The 17,137-nt window shown below is 35.8% G+C and overlaps 1 protein-coding gene across 1 annotated transcript; it reads left to right on the top strand.

Annotated features, from left to right (window-relative positions):
* Positions 1-2,582: 2,582 nt before the first annotated feature.
* On the top strand, positions 2,583-13,885 carry LOC147494177 (pachytene checkpoint-like protein). The gene is made up of 14 exons (XM_086566780.1): positions 2,583-2,870; positions 2,942-3,005; positions 3,070-3,176; positions 3,267-3,334; positions 3,443-3,546; positions 3,632-3,736; positions 6,693-6,782; positions 6,885-6,960; positions 11,793-11,862; positions 12,344-12,414; positions 12,525-12,615; positions 13,010-13,131; positions 13,254-13,376; positions 13,467-13,885. Exons 1-14 carry the CDS (start codon positions 2,723-2,725, stop codon positions 13,605-13,607), a joined length of 1,380 nt encoding a protein of 459 aa, XP_086422906.1. The 5' UTR covers positions 2,583-2,722; the 3' UTR covers positions 13,608-13,885.
* Positions 13,886-17,137: the final 3,252 nt, after the last annotated feature.

The following is a 17,137-nucleotide window of genomic DNA, read 5'->3' as shown; positions in this document are numbered from 1 at the left end:
TGATTTCAAAAGTCTTCTTTCTGAGTCCATCGAACTAATCTCAATGAATAATTAATAGGAAATCGGAGACTGGATGCAACACTGTAATGAATTGAACTAATATCAAATAATAATTAAAGGGTAACTGGAAATATGAGACTGGATGCAAATGTATCGAACTAATCTCAAAGAGTTATTAACGCAAAATCGAAAAACCGGATGCAAACGCATTGAACCAACGTTAAAGAATATTAATGGGAAATCAAAAACTTTATATGCATTGAACAAACTTCAAATAATAGTTAACAGGAAATCGGAAAATTGGATACAACATTGCATTGAACTAACCTAAAAGAATAATTAACGGAAAATCAAAAACTTAATGCAAATACATCGAACTAATCTCAAAAAATAATTAGTGGAAAAATCGAAACTGGATGCAACTGCATTAAACTAACGTCAAAGAAAAGTTAACGAGAAATCAGAAACTGCATAAAAATGTATTGAACTAACCTAAAATAATAATTAACGGAAAATCAAAAACTATATGCAACTGCATAAACTAATCTCAAAGAAATAATTAACAGGAAATAAAAAACTGGATGCAAAAGCATCGACCTATCCTCAAAGAATAATTGATGTGAAATTGGAAACTGGATCCAAATTAATTTAACTAATCTCAAAGAATAATTAACGAGAAATTAGAAGTTAGATGCAACTGCATTGAACCAAAGAATAATTACCATGACATTGGAAACTGGCCGGATGCAAATCCAGCTAAATAACCTCAAATAATAATTAATGGAAAATCAGAAACCGAATGCAAATGCATCGACTAACATAAAAGAATAATTAACGGGAAATTAGAAATTTGATGTAAATGCATTGAGCAAACCTCAAAAAATAATTAGTAGGACAAATTTTGAAAACTGGATGCAGATGTAACGAACTAACCTCAAAGAATCATTAACAATAAATCGAAAACTGGATGCAACACTGTAATGAACTAATTAACCTCATAAAATAATTAATGGGAAATTGAAAACTATATGTAACACTGCAATGAACTAACCTCCTCAAAGAATAATTAACGGGAAACTAGGAACTGGATGCATGTGCATTGAAATAACCTCAAAGAATAATTGATAGGCAATCGAAAACTGGATGCAATTCAACAAACCTCAAAGAATAATTAACGGAAACTCGAAAACTGAATAGAAATGCATCAAACTAACCACAAAGAGTAATTAATGGGTAATCAGAAACAACATGAAACTGCATTAAACTAACCCTAAAGAAAAATTAACAGGAAATCGGAAAGTGGATGCAACTGCATCAAACTAACCTCAATAAATAATTAACGGGAAATTGAAAAGTGGATGCAACATTGCATTGAACTAACCTTAAATAATAATTAACGAGAAATCGAAAGCTGGATACAAATGCAAGGAACTAACTTTAAAGAATAATTAACAGGAAATCAGAAACTGGATACAAATGAATGGAAATAAGATGCCAATACACGGCAAATCGGAAACAAGATGCCAATACATGGAACTAATCTCAAAAAATCATTAAGGTGTAATCGAAAACTAGATGCGAATGCATCAAACTAACGTCAAAGAATAATTAGATGGAAATCGAAAACTATATGCAAATGCATTGAACTAACTTCAAAAATAATTAATGGGAAATCGGGAATTGGATGCAAATGCATTGATCTAACCTTATTGAGTTATTACCGGCTATCCAAAACTAGATGCAAATCCATAGAATTAACCTCAAAGAATAATGAACGGAAATTGGAAAACGGGAAATCAGAAACTTGATATAACTATATTGAACTAACCTTAAAGATTAATTAACAGAAAATCGAAAACTGTATACAAATACAATGAACTAATCTCAAAAAATATTTAATGAAAAATAAAAAATTAAATACTAATGCATTGAACTAACCTAAAAACATCGTTGTTTTATGTGCAGTGGGAATGTCTTGACAAATATATGATTGGGAATGACTTGCTATTCAAATATATTCAATATGAATTTCGTTTTATTGGAGATTCTCACAAAAATTTTATCAAATTTCTATTATTAAACAACAAAAAGAAGTCGAATTTTTTTGGAGTGTGGCTTTTATGTTGCAAGAAATTTTGACGAGTGACCAATATAATATTCATATCTTATAAATAGATTTGCATAGTTCAAATATTTTTCTAGAATAATTTAATACAATGGTACCATTTGTAGAACTGGTTCGAAAGCTAGTTTTTTATTATGGCCGCATCTGACTAAAATGACACATTAAATTTCTATACTCGTGCCACTTTTGAACAAAATGACATACACACTTGATTTATAGTGTCACTTTCTTGTCACAACAGTTTAATGTTCTAAAAGAGTGACACACACTTGTGTCACTTTATTCAATAAGTAATACGAGGTTTAAAATAAAAGTAACAAAAACAAGCCGTTCCTTTAAACAAAAACAATTTCATTAACGCTTCAACCTAATACAACATAGGTTAACATAGCTTTAAACAGATTACAACATAAAACATAAATAAAATACAAAGTGGCAAACAAAATGTAAACAGGAGTCGAGATTGGAACATTCGGTCCTGGGTCCAGGAAAATCTCCACACCATACACGTGTTCACTAGTCACAGTCCCGCTTATTTTTTCAAAAGAGAGGAAAAAAAAAAAGAGTTTCTAGGGTTGATAAAATCACAAATTCAAAATGACTTCTACTCCAATGGAAACAGAAATATCTCCACCTCCTCCGCTGCAACTTAACAACAACAACAACGTAGGACCACCAGAACAAATGTCTTCTCAATCCTCACTTCCTTTACCTCTTATTAACGAAGACAAGATTTCAGTTTCTGGTAAATAACACTTGTTTTTTTTCTCTCTCCTCATTTATTTTATTTAACCACTTTTTTTTGTTGTTGTACAGTTGAAGTTTGTTTAAAAGTATCGAGTACAGCTCGAATCAGTGATGTGAAAGAAGCTGTGGAAAGGTAAATTATTTCATTTTCTTTAATTAAAGTAATTCAAATACCACACATTACTTTTTTTTTGTAGAATGCTTGAACAAAGGAGTTTGAGTTATACGGATGGACCTGTTTCTGTGCCCCATGACGATACATTTCTATTAGAAAATGTACAAAGGATATGTATTTGTGATACGGGTATGCTTTGCTTTATTATAACTTGTGAATATGATTTTTTTTTTTTTTTTGGTATTATTGTTTGTAATGTGTAGAGTAATGATTTTGTAGATGAATGGGTGGAGAATCATGATATTCTCTTGTTTTGGCAAGTTAAACCTGCCGTACATGTATTTCAGGTACTGAGTATACTTGTTACTGTGCCGTTGTTGTTAATATTACAAGAAAAAAGTTACTTTAGTTATATTTCATATGATTAAACTGGTCTCTTTGATGTTGTTTGACAGCTCAGTGAAGAGGGACCAGGTGACGAATCAAGTGAAGACGGTCAACTTTCTACCTTTAGTGGATGGATTCTTCCAGCAAAAGAATTTGATGGGATGTGGGAAAGGTTTGTTGTATTACTATTCACTTTCTGGCTATATGAATTTTGGAGCTGATGCAAGCAGTAACGTGCAAGTGTTTTACCTTTTCAGCTTGATTTATGAACCTGGCCTCAAGCAAAGGTTGTTAAGATATGCAGCAAGTGCTTTACTATTTACTGATAAAGGTGTTGATCCTTTCCTCGTGACGTGGAACCGGTAAGCAAATTCTATCAAGTTCATGGATACTGTGGGTGATATGCTACATTTGAAGGTTCCAAGTATAGATTAAGTTTGTGTTAGTATTTTATAGGAGTCTTGGGAGTCAAAATATAATCCAACTTAGTGATGCAGATCTTAAAATATTTATCCCAGTTATTGATACTATCATTGAAGCTTTATTGCGTATAACTATGTCATGCCAAACACCATAATATCCTGTACCACTGCCAACTTTTTTTGTCAAATTTTAGTCATTTTACGTTCTTAAGTATACACGAATAGCTTGATGAACTTTTTGTTAAACTTTATTCTTGTCATTGGGAGATATCGGAGGATCAAAGACGTCTGTGTCTCATTATGGGATAATGAGAGGTCTTTGATTCTATTTGGCCTTCGTTTCAGTGGTGGGATAATAAATTCGAGCTTCTTTCTCAGTGATGGAGTTTTATCCTCTCGGTTAATTAAATGCCTGCTAATTTGTTGTGATGAAGATTCACAAAGTCTGTTTGGTGTTTTTTATGCTTCAGTATCAAAGATTGAAAATGGTCATTTGAATTTTAATTTTTTGAACAGCCTAATTATATGAATGATTAAGACAAGTAGGATGATTTCTTTACTGAAGCTATCATATATATTATACTCTCATGAGCTGTGAGGCCTGGAGGAAGAATTATTGAGAGGCTAGTCTGACTTTGTCATCATTATAAATATTAGAAGCTGGTCTATGAGATTAAAGTAGAATCTAAGGATCCAGGTGTACCCGGAATTGAAGTGCTTCCTTGAAATCCTTAAGATATCTTCTTAGATAACACTGTAAAAATTCATGTTTGAAGATTTACTTTTTAGTTTCGTATGCATAGTTTGAAAGCGTATGTACACATTACAAGTTGCTGATCCTCATTATGTTGTTGGCCTCTTCACACACCTTACTTATGCTCTTATATTCATTTTACTCTGTCTCATGAGTTGCTAGGTCTGGTAGAAGAATTACGGTCCATTTGATATTTTTTCTGATTGGATATCTGGTTACATAAAAAGATTGCTCTAAAGTAGGATATCTAATTGTATATATATCATCTCGCATGCAGTTTAAGAGCTGTTCCTTTCAAATTTGAGCTGATTGTTGATCAGCTTGTTGTGAACCTGATTCTATTCCTATTCAGTCAAACCTACACCGATCCTTTCTTTTGGTCATATTTCAATCTAATTTCACTAAAAAGATCGGATGTCAAATCAGAAAAAAAATCAAACAGCTCCTTAGTGAGAGGATAGTCTGACTTTGGTCATGATAAATAATTGAAACTGACTTAATGTAGAATTTGATGATTCCATTCTACGATGACCTGAAATGATGCTGTAAAATCCATAAGATTTCTTCATAGATAACTCTTAAAAAATTCATACTTGAAATTCTTAGTTTCAGATGCACAGATGAAAGCATACACACACTTCACACATATTTTGATCCTAAGTATGTTGTTGGCCTCCTCACGTAACAAATATTTGTCAGTATCATATCCATTATTCACCGTTCTGTGACCTTCTGTCATTTGCAAATGTTCTGAATTCATAGAATCAATCTATCATGTCACACACCAAAGTTAATTCTTTAGGGTCATATATCCATATGGATGAATGCCATTTTACTCTTTAACATTACTCGCCTTCTAAGGCTAAGTCCAATGGTTTTGTGCAGTATCCCACTATAGCAGAATAGCACAGGGATAATGTTAGCAGGATGGTGCAAGTCGCACCCAATGGTTTCGAATTCCTAGCCGCCTCTCCCAATGACGTATAGCTCAAATCAAGGCAATATTACCACACACCACTCCTAGTGGCATGCAACACATATTCAATAATTGAATCTCCCAATTTTGCCCCTTTCTCTCTCTCCTCACCCAATGAATAAAATGGAAAATAGTACGCGGTAGAAAAATAATTGAGTAAAATGGAATATTGTGTGGGACATATTTGGCGTGTGGCATATTAACAAACACTTTCTACCTGCCATTGGGAGAGGCGTGCAGCCCAATATCATTTTACCCGCCATTCATGCTAGCGTACAGACTAGATGCCATCTCGCTAAAACTGTTGGTATAGATAGGTAAATTAATAGTGATAGTGTTGGCGGGTTAGTATTTTGACGCACCATGGGATAACAATTTTCGTCATATTTGGTGGGACGGCGCACCATTGGACTTAGCCTAAGTTTTCCATTGTCTTGATTATAATGGTATGCGTCATACCACCCTTAGTATGTGCATTAGGAGAGTTGCTTATACAATTTTCTTAGTTGGGCCCAAGTGCTTGATATTCTGAGAGTGTTTATAGAATTATATTTCATCCATACAATTTGAATATTCTTTGTGGTGTAGTGATGATTACAATAGGACTAGCATGTAGGCCCGTGCATACGCACCGGCTCTTTTGAAACTTGCTCAAGAATATATACAAATTTCATGACAATCGTTTGAATTGGGATCGGAAAAAAGGATCCCGTTTTAGTTGAAACCCCGTTTTAATTTTCTAACAATCATTTTAATTGAGCTTTAAAATTCCGTTTTTAATTGGGGTAAAGACTGTTTTAGTAGGAGAAGGATTCCCGTTTTAAGTAAAAGTGCTAGAATTTCCCTTTTTAATAGGGAGAGGAATTCCAATTTTAATAGGAGATGACATGGAGTCTTAATAGAGCTCGAAAAATACCCTTTGTGGGAGCAAAAGTAAGTCCCGTTTGAAGTAGGTTTCTAAAAGGAGAAGTCTTTCCCGTTTTTTCTAAAAGGAGAAGTGTTTTAAGTTGCTGAAGTGGAATTTTAAGAGAGCTAGAAAAATACCCCTTGTGGGAGCTTTAATATTAATATATTGATTTAATTTTTCTTTTGCTACTTCATTACGATTATGTTTCAATGAAAATAACCCATCTTTGAGGCCATGATCTTATTATTGTTTTTTGCAGTATCATCCTATTACATGGACCCCCAGGAACTGGAAAGACATCTTTGTGTAAAGCTCTGGCCCAAAAGCTTTCCATACGCTTTAGTTCCAGGTTTGTTTTAAGTATTTGTTAAATGCTTTTAAACAGCTTGTGCTTGTACCAACTTGAGTTTTCTCAGTAATTGTTTTTTTTTTCAATCTAATCCAAAATTAGATACCCGCAATGTCAATTGGTTGAGGTCAATGCACATTCACTATTCAGTAAATGGTTTTCTGAGAGCGGGAAATTGGTATGTTGCTGCCATACTATGACTCTTGCAATATTGCTAGCTTTTCTGCTCCTTTCCACTTTTTCTTTTTTTCATTTTAAGAGAATAAGAGGATAAGGCGTGGTCAGAGTTGAATTACTTTAAACATAGGTGGTGCCTCAAATTTCATCTACTTGTTGTGGTATGTTATATGTGTAACAAACGCATTCAGAAGATGTGTCTACTATTCGTGTTTGGGGGAATAATTTTTCATGTCCTTTTAACTTTTAGCAATACAAATATTGATCTACATGCTCAACTTAAGGATAATTGGTATTGATGGAATGATTTTGTTGAGACTTAAAAAGGATCCCCACCTTGAATTAATAAAAAAACAAGGATTGTGGGGACGGAGAATGTCACACATGAAGTGGAATATCAGAGGAATGTATTAAAGGCCTGAAGGCACTCTCAGTGACTACTGACTTCAAAATTTGTGTGGATAGAGATATCTTTACGAGAATTATGGCAGGCACACATGATTCCGTAGAGTTAAAATACTGTGAATTTCATGCTAATGCTGAAACAATGATGAAGTTTATGGAACTTTTGAAGGAACTAGGATTGCTGAAGACATGTGAATGGTTGAATGCGGAAAAAATTTGTTAGATTGTTTTCACAAAGTTGATTTCCGAAGTTGTGTAGAAACTGAGAAGAGAGTACACTATTCAGCGGAAAAATATTTTTACAAGGAGTGTCCAATGGATGAGAAACTTATGACAGTGCAATTGACTGATAATGTGACATTTGGGTAAAAGGATTAGTAGTTGATTGTAGATCACAGTGAACCCCGTCATTGAAAACTATCTAGGTTTGTTTATGATGAATGGTGACAAGTAAAAGAAGTGTAGATAACTTCAAGAAGCAATGGGAGAACCAGTATGTGAAGCTAAATTGTAGTTGTGGTGACTATCATAGAAGGTGTAGGCCTTTTTCGTTTTTTTTCTTTTGAAAAAGATGGTTATGTATTTCTAAAGGCGGTATAGATATTCCTTACGAGATATATCATTTGAGAGGGATTCCAGTCTACGTACTTAAAGAGAAGAGATGGTTAATGGAATGTTTATTATGGACAATGGAGACTGTTGTGACAATAACACGTATAACTCCTCACTGCTAAAAGGTTGTCAGAACTCAGAATGCATTATGATCACACAAAAAATTGTATACCTATCGTGGAGGTCTTCCATGAAGGTAATCAATAGAATTTTGTCACTTCAGGTCTTTCCTCTTGAAATAGATGGTTATGTAAAGGTGGTACATATATATTCTTTTAAAGATATATGATTTGAGGGGGATTCCAGTCTACCTAATTAAAGAGAAGAGATGGTTAGCGAATGTTTTATTATGGACAATGGGGACTGTTAATGACAATAACAAGCATAACTCTTCACTGCTAATAGGTAGTCAGAACGCAGAATGCATTACTATCACATCAAAGATCGTAATGGATCTATCCTTGGAGGTCTTCCAAGCGAAGGTTATCGATATAATTTGGTTGGGGATGGTAGGAATAGCTCACTTCAGGTTTTTCCTCTTCAATAATTCTAAAAATAATTGTCAAAGACTCAAAGTTCAAGTTAAAATAAGATAGATCCTATATCTGTTCAATGATCCATATCAGTAAGCCTCAGAAACTTACCACCCGAATAATTGAAGCCCATCCTTGTTATCCAAAACATTAGAAGAAAATAGATCATATAGAATACCTTTAAACCCGAGGTCTACTTTATTTTTCAGCGTTGAATTGTAAGATCATACATTTCCCAATGGAGACAAGCTCTTCCTCCATTATTGCAAATTGCATCTATAATTGTATTATCTTCTTTTGGTAGTGTTCCCTTCGATAAGATTGTGTTGACGAAACCACTTGATTTTACGTAGATTGGGTTAGTAAAGATGTTAGAGAGTTAGGTGTAATGAGTGGAAGTATAAGAGTTGATGTTTTTTGTAGTCTGCATGTGGTAGTACCACATATACCCTGCCCCTAAGAGTTGAGACTTGAGACTCTTATACTTTAAACTCACTACTCCCCAACAACTCCAAATTTTTTCGTACAAAGTACACACTCTCCCAGTCTCCCTATATAGGGAGTAAACAAGAGCAACACTCTATCTATCCTAGGTGGACTAAACCCGCCACATACACACTACTCCTTAAGTTAAGACTCTTATACTTTGACTCTTAGTACTGCCAAAACTCCTACATCTCAACAAGGTAAGCAAATACGTCCTTCATAAATCTTTTGTTGATACTCATTTGAGATGAAAAACAGGTTTGAATTGGGTGGATAAGGTCTTAAGGGTAAAACTGGGAGTGATGACCAAGAATTGTTCTCTGGCTTTGGGTAGGTGAAACACCATGTACGCAGACGGAAGCTGAAAGGGGAAATATGCTACAAATCTCTTGAGATTTGTGCCCTTTGAGAGGACTATTTACAGGATTTTCAACTTCGGGTCAGGTGGCAGTCACATGGTCATAGGTCGGTTTGCGGACACTTGGTTGCATTGCCAACTGAACCCTAGTTGAGGTGGAATATTTTCAGAAGGAGTGTCGAAGGGATGAGAACCTTATGGGAATGCATTTGAGTGGGAAAATGGGATTTGGGCAAAAGGAATAGGTAGTTGACAGCAGTGAAGACTTTCATTGAAAACTATCTATGTTAATTTAATTGTATAGTGAATTAGTGACAAGTAAAATAAGTGTAGATATCTTCAAGAAGCAATGGAAGAATCAGCATTTCAAAAGTAATTTTGGTGGATTTCATCTTGGTGCAGGCCTTCTAGCGTTTATTATTTGGAAAATCTCTTTTCTTGATCATATGTCGTATGGTTTAATTAATGTAGAGAAGTGAGGAAAAAATGGTGGAAAAAAAGGGTCTAGGATGTAGCTGGCTGATGAAGGAGAATTGGGTTCAAGAGTTTGCGAATTTACAGTGGGAGTTTTTTTTTCCTGAATTGGAAAGATTTTGATGGACGAAAGTTTTCTTAATCAACATATGAAGATTGCTTGAATCTTTGCATACACTTTCTTAATGGTGTATGTTGGTGGAGTTTACAAAGGCATACATGATGTGCTTAATTAACGTTATCAACAAATTTTTCTGGAGCCACATACGAGACAGCTAATTGGAACATGTGCATCGCATGTGGATGCATTATCATTCCAACAATTTAACATGATTTCATGACACAAAGTTAAATTGACCATGAAAACTGTAGCAAATTGAGATTTCACGAATAGGCTAATACTGCTTCAGAGAATGGGGATGATATTTGAGGAGGTTACCAAAGTGGAGAGAGGCTGAGGGTGGATATCAACTAGTATCAATAGTTGACTACAGTCACTAAACCAGTGAGATAGATAGTTATTAGGATCTGAGTATCTGGCACATGGATAATGTGGCTAAGAGCGGTTCCAGTGACCTCCCTCAATGGCATGTCACAGTAATCACATCCTGTGATTGCCTGATTGGTCCCCTTGTTTCCCAATTTTGTCAAAGAGTCAAGGGACCTATTCATGGTGTTGTTTAAAATGGTTCATGCACTGATGCACGTAGCCTTCTAGCCTGAATGATGTAAACAAATTTGTGCTAAAGGTGATTAATTGCAATTTTGTTGACCATCTTCAACATTTTAAACGTAGCATCTCCAGTTTTTCTGCAGAAAAGTTAAGCATCTCATTTTTTATTTTGGTAAAGGGACAGTGCTACAATGTGTCTAGGGAGGAAATGCTCATCTCGAGTTCATCTGTAATTTGTACTATAAGGCTTCTCCAGGCTAGGGATGATTTTTGGTCTGCTTTCACAGTCACACCATATATAATAATTTTAGATCCTTGGCTGGCTGAAAAGTCGGCTGAACGCGATATTTGATCTCTCCTCCAATTAGTCTTCCTTGAGCACCACCAAGGGACATAATGCTTTGAGTACGATTGAGCAACTGCCATTGAATCTGTTTCAATTTAGAGTTTATTCCAGCCTTTCTCTGCCAAGTTTAAATAGCAACAACAGCTAGACACTCTTGTTATCCAAGCGTGGCCTTTCCCATGTCTTGTTATCCAAGCTTACACAACACAACCACTGCCACTTTCGTGACATTCTCCATGGGATATGTCGGAAAGATTTGATGGGTTACCATGAAGGCGCAAGTTGGAGAGGGTAATACGCTGTAGAGATGGCAATGCACAATTGGGTTTACACTTTACTCCACTGGAAATCAGCTATTGATGTAATCCGATGCCTTCCATCGCCTGGAACGATAGGAGTTGCTCTTAGGGCATGACTCTGACTACTGTTATTTTGTTTGTTTTTTGTTTCATTTTGTTATTTTGTTGTGATTGTCATTTCAAAGTTAGCGTCATCCCCTATAGTTGGTTTAAAAAAATTGCACGTAATCACCTTTAGGATTTAGCACTATCCTGTTTACGTCATTCAGACTTGGTGAGTGGACCACGGAAAAAGCACACTCCACTTAAGCTCCTTTGACTCGAGTATTTCCAATTATCCATGCAACAAAAAGGGAAGAAGGTGTTCAATCTGAATCACTATTGAGGAAGGTCAATTTGAAGCGCCATTAGTCGGCTCATATACTTGTCAGATGCTCAAAACTATCCATCTCACTTGTTCAGGACTTCAGGCAACATGCTTATTGATGCAAATCATAGTTATTTCTCTTAATACCAGTTCTCGTAAGCACTATCCACCTATTGTTCGTCCACCATTCACACCTATATGTTAATAGTCCCATATAAATGTTTCTATTACTTTGCGTGGATTATGGTTTTTATTTAAAACGTTATATCCTTTCATTCAGGTTGCGAAACTTTTCCAGAAAATTCAAGAGATGGTGGAGGAAGAAAACAGCCTGGTATTCGTTCTGATTGGTGAGCTTAGTTTGTAAATGATTGAACATGCTTTCCATTTGGCTTCTAACTGTTACTCCCTTCCTATGTGGACTACTATTTTTTCATCCATCGATCATTGTCATACATTACAGTAGCAAATAAACTATTCTTGGGTGATCACTTCATCTATATATATATTGGTTTATATGAGAAATCATACAAAAGAGTAAAAGTTCCAACATTTTCATTTTTGGGACCAGACACTGAGGATTTACAGAGTCCAAAATTGGTAAAAACTGAAATTAAGACTGCAAATCTATGTGTTTGTGAGCAAGTAGTACACAGATAGCTATACATTTATGCAAGTAATTTATCCTTAAGCTCTAGTTGTTTTGATTGCGGGACCTTAATACGGAGATATCCGAAAATTTGTTTAATTGTCATCTTGTCTTCATGGAAAACTGAAACAACTGTACATAAACATAGATTGATATTTATCCTCAATGAAATACTGCTACAGATGAAGTTGAAAGCCTTGCTGCTGCAAGGAAGGCGGCCTTGTCTGGATCTGAGCCTTCTGACTCTATTCGGTATTAATGAAGTTGCGCTTACTGCATATATCTAACATGTTGTAGTCCTTTCACATAAAAACTTGACCTAGAAGGTTAATGCTTTCTGAATATATCCTCGTGTCTTTTCAGGTCGTGAACGCTCTACTTACTCAGATGGACAAGTTAAAATCCTCACCTAATGTGATCATCTTAACAACGTCAAATATAACAGCTGCAATTGGTATGCCTAAGATATTACACTGTTTTGGTATTGCACTATAGTAACTTTTTTCTTCAATTATAATTTAGTTTGTATGAGTGCATGGGCCTTTGAAAGTTTGAAGTCAGATTTTTCTTAGGAATATAGCTTTCTTCTCGGTAGACATATAATACTCAGTTCCTACAAGCACCACATTCTCCATAGGTAGTTAAGAATTTAGATATACTAATTTGAAAGCTTGCTGTCTCTAACTCTCTATATATTGTGTCATAAGCTTTTACCAAGGAGAGTTGTTGCTTAAAAATCCAAGCATCTCTTCTTTTCAGCTTAAGTCTTCACATGTCTCGAGTAGGATCATGAGTCACGCTTAATTTATTTCTTCTGATTTTGACACTCACCATCTTGCATACTGCAGATGTTGCTTTTGTTGATCGAGCAGATATTAAAGCGTATGTGGGCCCTCCTACTGTGCAAGCACGTTATGAAATATTGAGGTCATGTATACAGGAACTTATACGAACTGGAATTCTCGCTGAGGTACTTTTACCTCTTCTGATGTTCAGCACTTTTTAGTTCTCTGGTCAATGAATAGTGGAGGTTTTAAGGGATTACCTAGGTTGAAATCCTAATATACATTGCTTGAAATCCTGCATTTATAGGATCGCCTATGCCTCCCAAATTATGAAAGCTTGAGACAAGAACTAAATGTTCGTGATAGACAAGAGCCTAACACTGCCCTTCATCTGCCTAAGCAATTACTTGAAGCAGCGGAAATTTGTGAGGTTAGAAACAGACAACCTTAACAGCCTAGCACTCTTTAAAGTTATGATTGTCGCTCACCTCTTTCGTCATGTGTTTGAATTATTATCCAGGGACTGAGTGGAAGGACTTTGAGAAAGCTTCCATTCTTAGCTCATGCAGCCATGCCCAACCCTTGCAGTTGTGATGCTACCAAGTTCATGCACACGTTGATACATACAGCAAGAAGGGAGCTATCAGAATTAGTTAGTTGAGCTCAGTTTTTCTGATTTAGCAGCCTCTCCAATGTAAGCAGCGCTTCAATCTTCACCACCACAAGTTTTACCGCTTTACTGCAAATTAGAAGAGTATGTTGTAATCATACTGGGAATTCTCAATTGTGTAAAGCAAGCTTCGAGTACATATTGTGTGTAAATTTAGCTGGGTAAAACAATATCATGTCCACATATACAGCAAAATACACAACCTCAACACCACATGGACACGCCAGTCAAGAGTTGAAGTATATGAAGAGTAGAGTAAACACTTGTCACTCGCGGTGTAATAGTTGGTCCTTTTGAGTTGTTTAGTGAAAGGAACTCCCCAAATCCTAATATATCAGGATTAGGGTCCTAGGGATTAGTCTCTTAGACGCAAGAAGCTTTTGAAAGGTTTCCTCTGTTGGTAATTTTCTGCAGTAGAATCATGTAAGACCATAGATCCCGATTGGGCTTTAAAGGCCACTCGACACAGCAATTGTATTTGGCCTCTTTGGAGAGGTTTCTTTGAATGTTTTTTCCTCCGAACTACGTAAAGATTTTAGAAATGTGATTCAAGTGGTGTTGAGATCAACTATGACAGTGGAAAACATTCTTTACATCAAAATAATTATTTGATATGTTCATTAGCGACCAGTGCTCATCATCTCAGAGACTGTTTTTGGGAGATGGAAGCACTCTTGGTTACTAGGACTTTTGCAGGAGGAACTTATAACATGTAATAGTCAGGTGCCTGACGCACTTTAGTGCATATATATTTAATATATATATATATATATAAAGTGGTTTTACCAAAAACAAAAAAAATTAGGATTTTGCTGCAGACTATGTTTTTGCCAATACTAATATCCATATTATTGGTTTGGCCTCTACTCTTTATACATATATGCATTTATTTTTTGATGAAATCCTTCAGTTCATAAATTTAAGTCATAATATTAATATCTATCCATTGGTGACTTCTGCTTGTATGATGGGGAGTTTATCTCCAATTTTTGTGATATCTATGCACCTTCAGTCAGTTGTACACCGAGGAAATGAATATTTTCTTTTTTAAAGTAGTTATTTGATTAAGAATCTATAGAAATCTTTGAGCACTCGTGAGATTTTGAGCTAAGACCTCTGGATAATTCTAAGCACAACTGAATAATTCATAAGAAAATGTAACAAGTTATTTGATTCCTATTTCAAGGCAATTTTTATCCTGAAAATATTGAGAACTCCTTAGTAAGCACCCTCTTTACACCCAAAAAAGCACTACAAGATGGTATTACACAAAACCACTCATATCTGCTTGAGAAGGTAAAAGGAGGAAAAAAATAAAAAAATGAAGAAGCTACAAGCTTGATTCTATTCAGAAGGTAGATCTACAGAGAGGGCAGGTACTGTGTTTGTGATCCAGCCACTTCTCCAGACAACCTTTGTGAAAGAAATGCTTGCATGACAATTCACTGACTTCTTCGTGAGCTTCAAATTTATGAAGACAGACGCAACACTCCATTATTGGACACCAATGACTACAACTTCCTTGATCACCACTAGCACTTCTAGCACCAATCCTAGACCCATTGTTACAAAGAGATTTGAATAGAGTACTTGATATTCTCCTTTTTCTCAAGCTTTCTGCGCATCCTTCGATTGAAGTATTTGCCTCAAAATCCGATGTGTTTTCGGCACAGCCCATTACTTGAAGCACCCAACGCACCATGTTCTTTATTATAGCAACTGAGATAACTGTGTTCATTACTAGCACTGGAAGCATTCCTTCAGCTGCACTGGGGTAGTGTGAAAGCCCCATCTCTATTCAATCTTTCTACAAAACAATCCAACGATTTTGTAACTCTCTAACACTGGAAGGAAGGAAACAAGTAGTTGTCCTTTTTAGGCATCCGCCAACAACTTGCAGCGACAGATAAATATAGGCACTGAAACTTAACCAGGAATCTTAGTGACCGAGGATAAGAAGCTAACGATGGTTGAGTTGGAGTCCCACGTATTGACACGTGTAGCAGTATTATGACTTGTGAGCTCCTGAATTGAAAAGGATAAATTCACTAGACCACGTGTAAGTTAGCAATTTGGCTTGATTACAATAAGGTGATGACATGTGGCAGGGAAATGATCTTTCAGTGTCTAAGGAAGTTTCTTGATTCCTGAAGCGCGTAAGGTCACGAATTCATGATCTATTTTGGTGTTTGTTGAGCTGTACATACGTGGCATTCGTATAGATGACTATGCAGTATGGGTTGATGTCCCATCTTGATGAAAAATTACCTTTCGTCACGTCTATTAATTGTTCCAAGCTGCTACGACTATTATTAGTCTACTTCAAAGTTCAAACTAGTTAGCTCAAATTTACAAGAAAGTCTTCCAGGCGAAAAGTACAATCCTAAAATGTAAACATCTTATTAGTCCGACTTTCAACCAGTTTGTTTTCTATTTTTATTGTATCATATTCTACTACCACAATTGGAGCATAGAACAAAACAGGAAAATGATATGTGACTGGGTACGAATTATTAAATGTGTAATGTGTTCCTTATAAAGAAATGTGACCGATTAGACTGATGCTTCAAAACAGCTTATCCGATTGGATCCGTTGTTGCCTAAAAGTGATTCTTATTTGATTATACAAGTAATAATACTTTACTTTACCAAAAAAAAGTAATAATAGCCAATTATGGCCTTCATTATGCCTTTGGTTACTAAATGTGGTCGTTCAGTAGCTAAGACATGCATTTGATGGTCAGCAAAAACTATGCAATTATTGGCGTCTCGGTGCCATGATCACCTCTAAATTACCAATCTGGCGTAAAATCAATAGAAGATTAGGCACTAAGCAATTTTTTTCCCTAAATGAATGGTTCTTGGTTAGAAGACTGTAATCACATTGTTGGATATAGACATTCAGACTTCAGAGGAAATAGTCTTTGTCAGTTTGTCTGAAGTGTTTGAGGTGAACTGGTGAAAGCCGAGTCGTTAGGCTAACTCCAAAAGTAGGCTCACGCATACATGATCTTTTTACTCAATAAGTACCTCATCCGATCCTTTTTATTTTCGATGGGAACATAAGCTCGCTCTATATTAACTTTCAAAATAAGTGGGGTTACATTCCAAAAATGCTGGAGGTGGCTCTGAGCCATTGTATTTCAATGCCCATTGAGCAATTGAGTGAGCCTCTCCATTCAAAGTTGTACTTAACCATACACAAAAAGTTTGCAGAGAGCTTAGAATAGTTCTAGAGTTGCTAAGAATAGATGCCTTGATCCAATTCACTGATGCTTGGTCTTCATAGGGTTGAGCTGCTTGTAGGGCTTGAATAACATATTTGTTATCACCTGACAATCTTGCATAGGCAGGCGCATAACTGGCTGCCAATTCAGCAGCTAGAAACTCTGCTTGCTGTGCATTGTATGCTCTGAACTTTGTAAAAGCTGCACCAAGTATGTTGCCGTCTTCATTCTTGCATAAGACCCCTGCTGCACCCTTTAGATTGCACCTGTCAAAGGCAGCGTCAAAGTGAAAAT

The sequence above is a fragment of the Coptis chinensis genome, chromosome 6, assembly GCF_015680905.1.
Source record: "Coptis chinensis isolate HL-2020 chromosome 6, ASM1568090v1, whole genome shotgun sequence".
Taxonomy (NCBI): Eukaryota; Viridiplantae; Streptophyta; class Magnoliopsida; order Ranunculales; family Ranunculaceae; genus Coptis; species Coptis chinensis.
This window is presented reverse-complemented; position numbering and strand designations above follow the sequence as displayed.

Excerpts from the sequence above, each read along its gene's own strand:
- LOC147494177 (XM_086566780.1), top strand. The coding sequence starts at position 2,723 with ATGACTTCTACTCCAATGGAAACAGAAATATCTCCACCTCCTCCGCTG. Across the intron at positions 2,871-2,941 it reads AGACAAGATTTCAGTTTCTG|TTGAAGTTTGTTTAAAAGTA; the intron begins GTAAATAACACT and ends GTTGTTGTACAG. Across the intron at positions 6,783-6,884 it reads TCCATACGCTTTAGTTCCAG|ATACCCGCAATGTCAATTGG; the intron begins GTTTGTTTTAAG and ends ATCCAAAATTAG.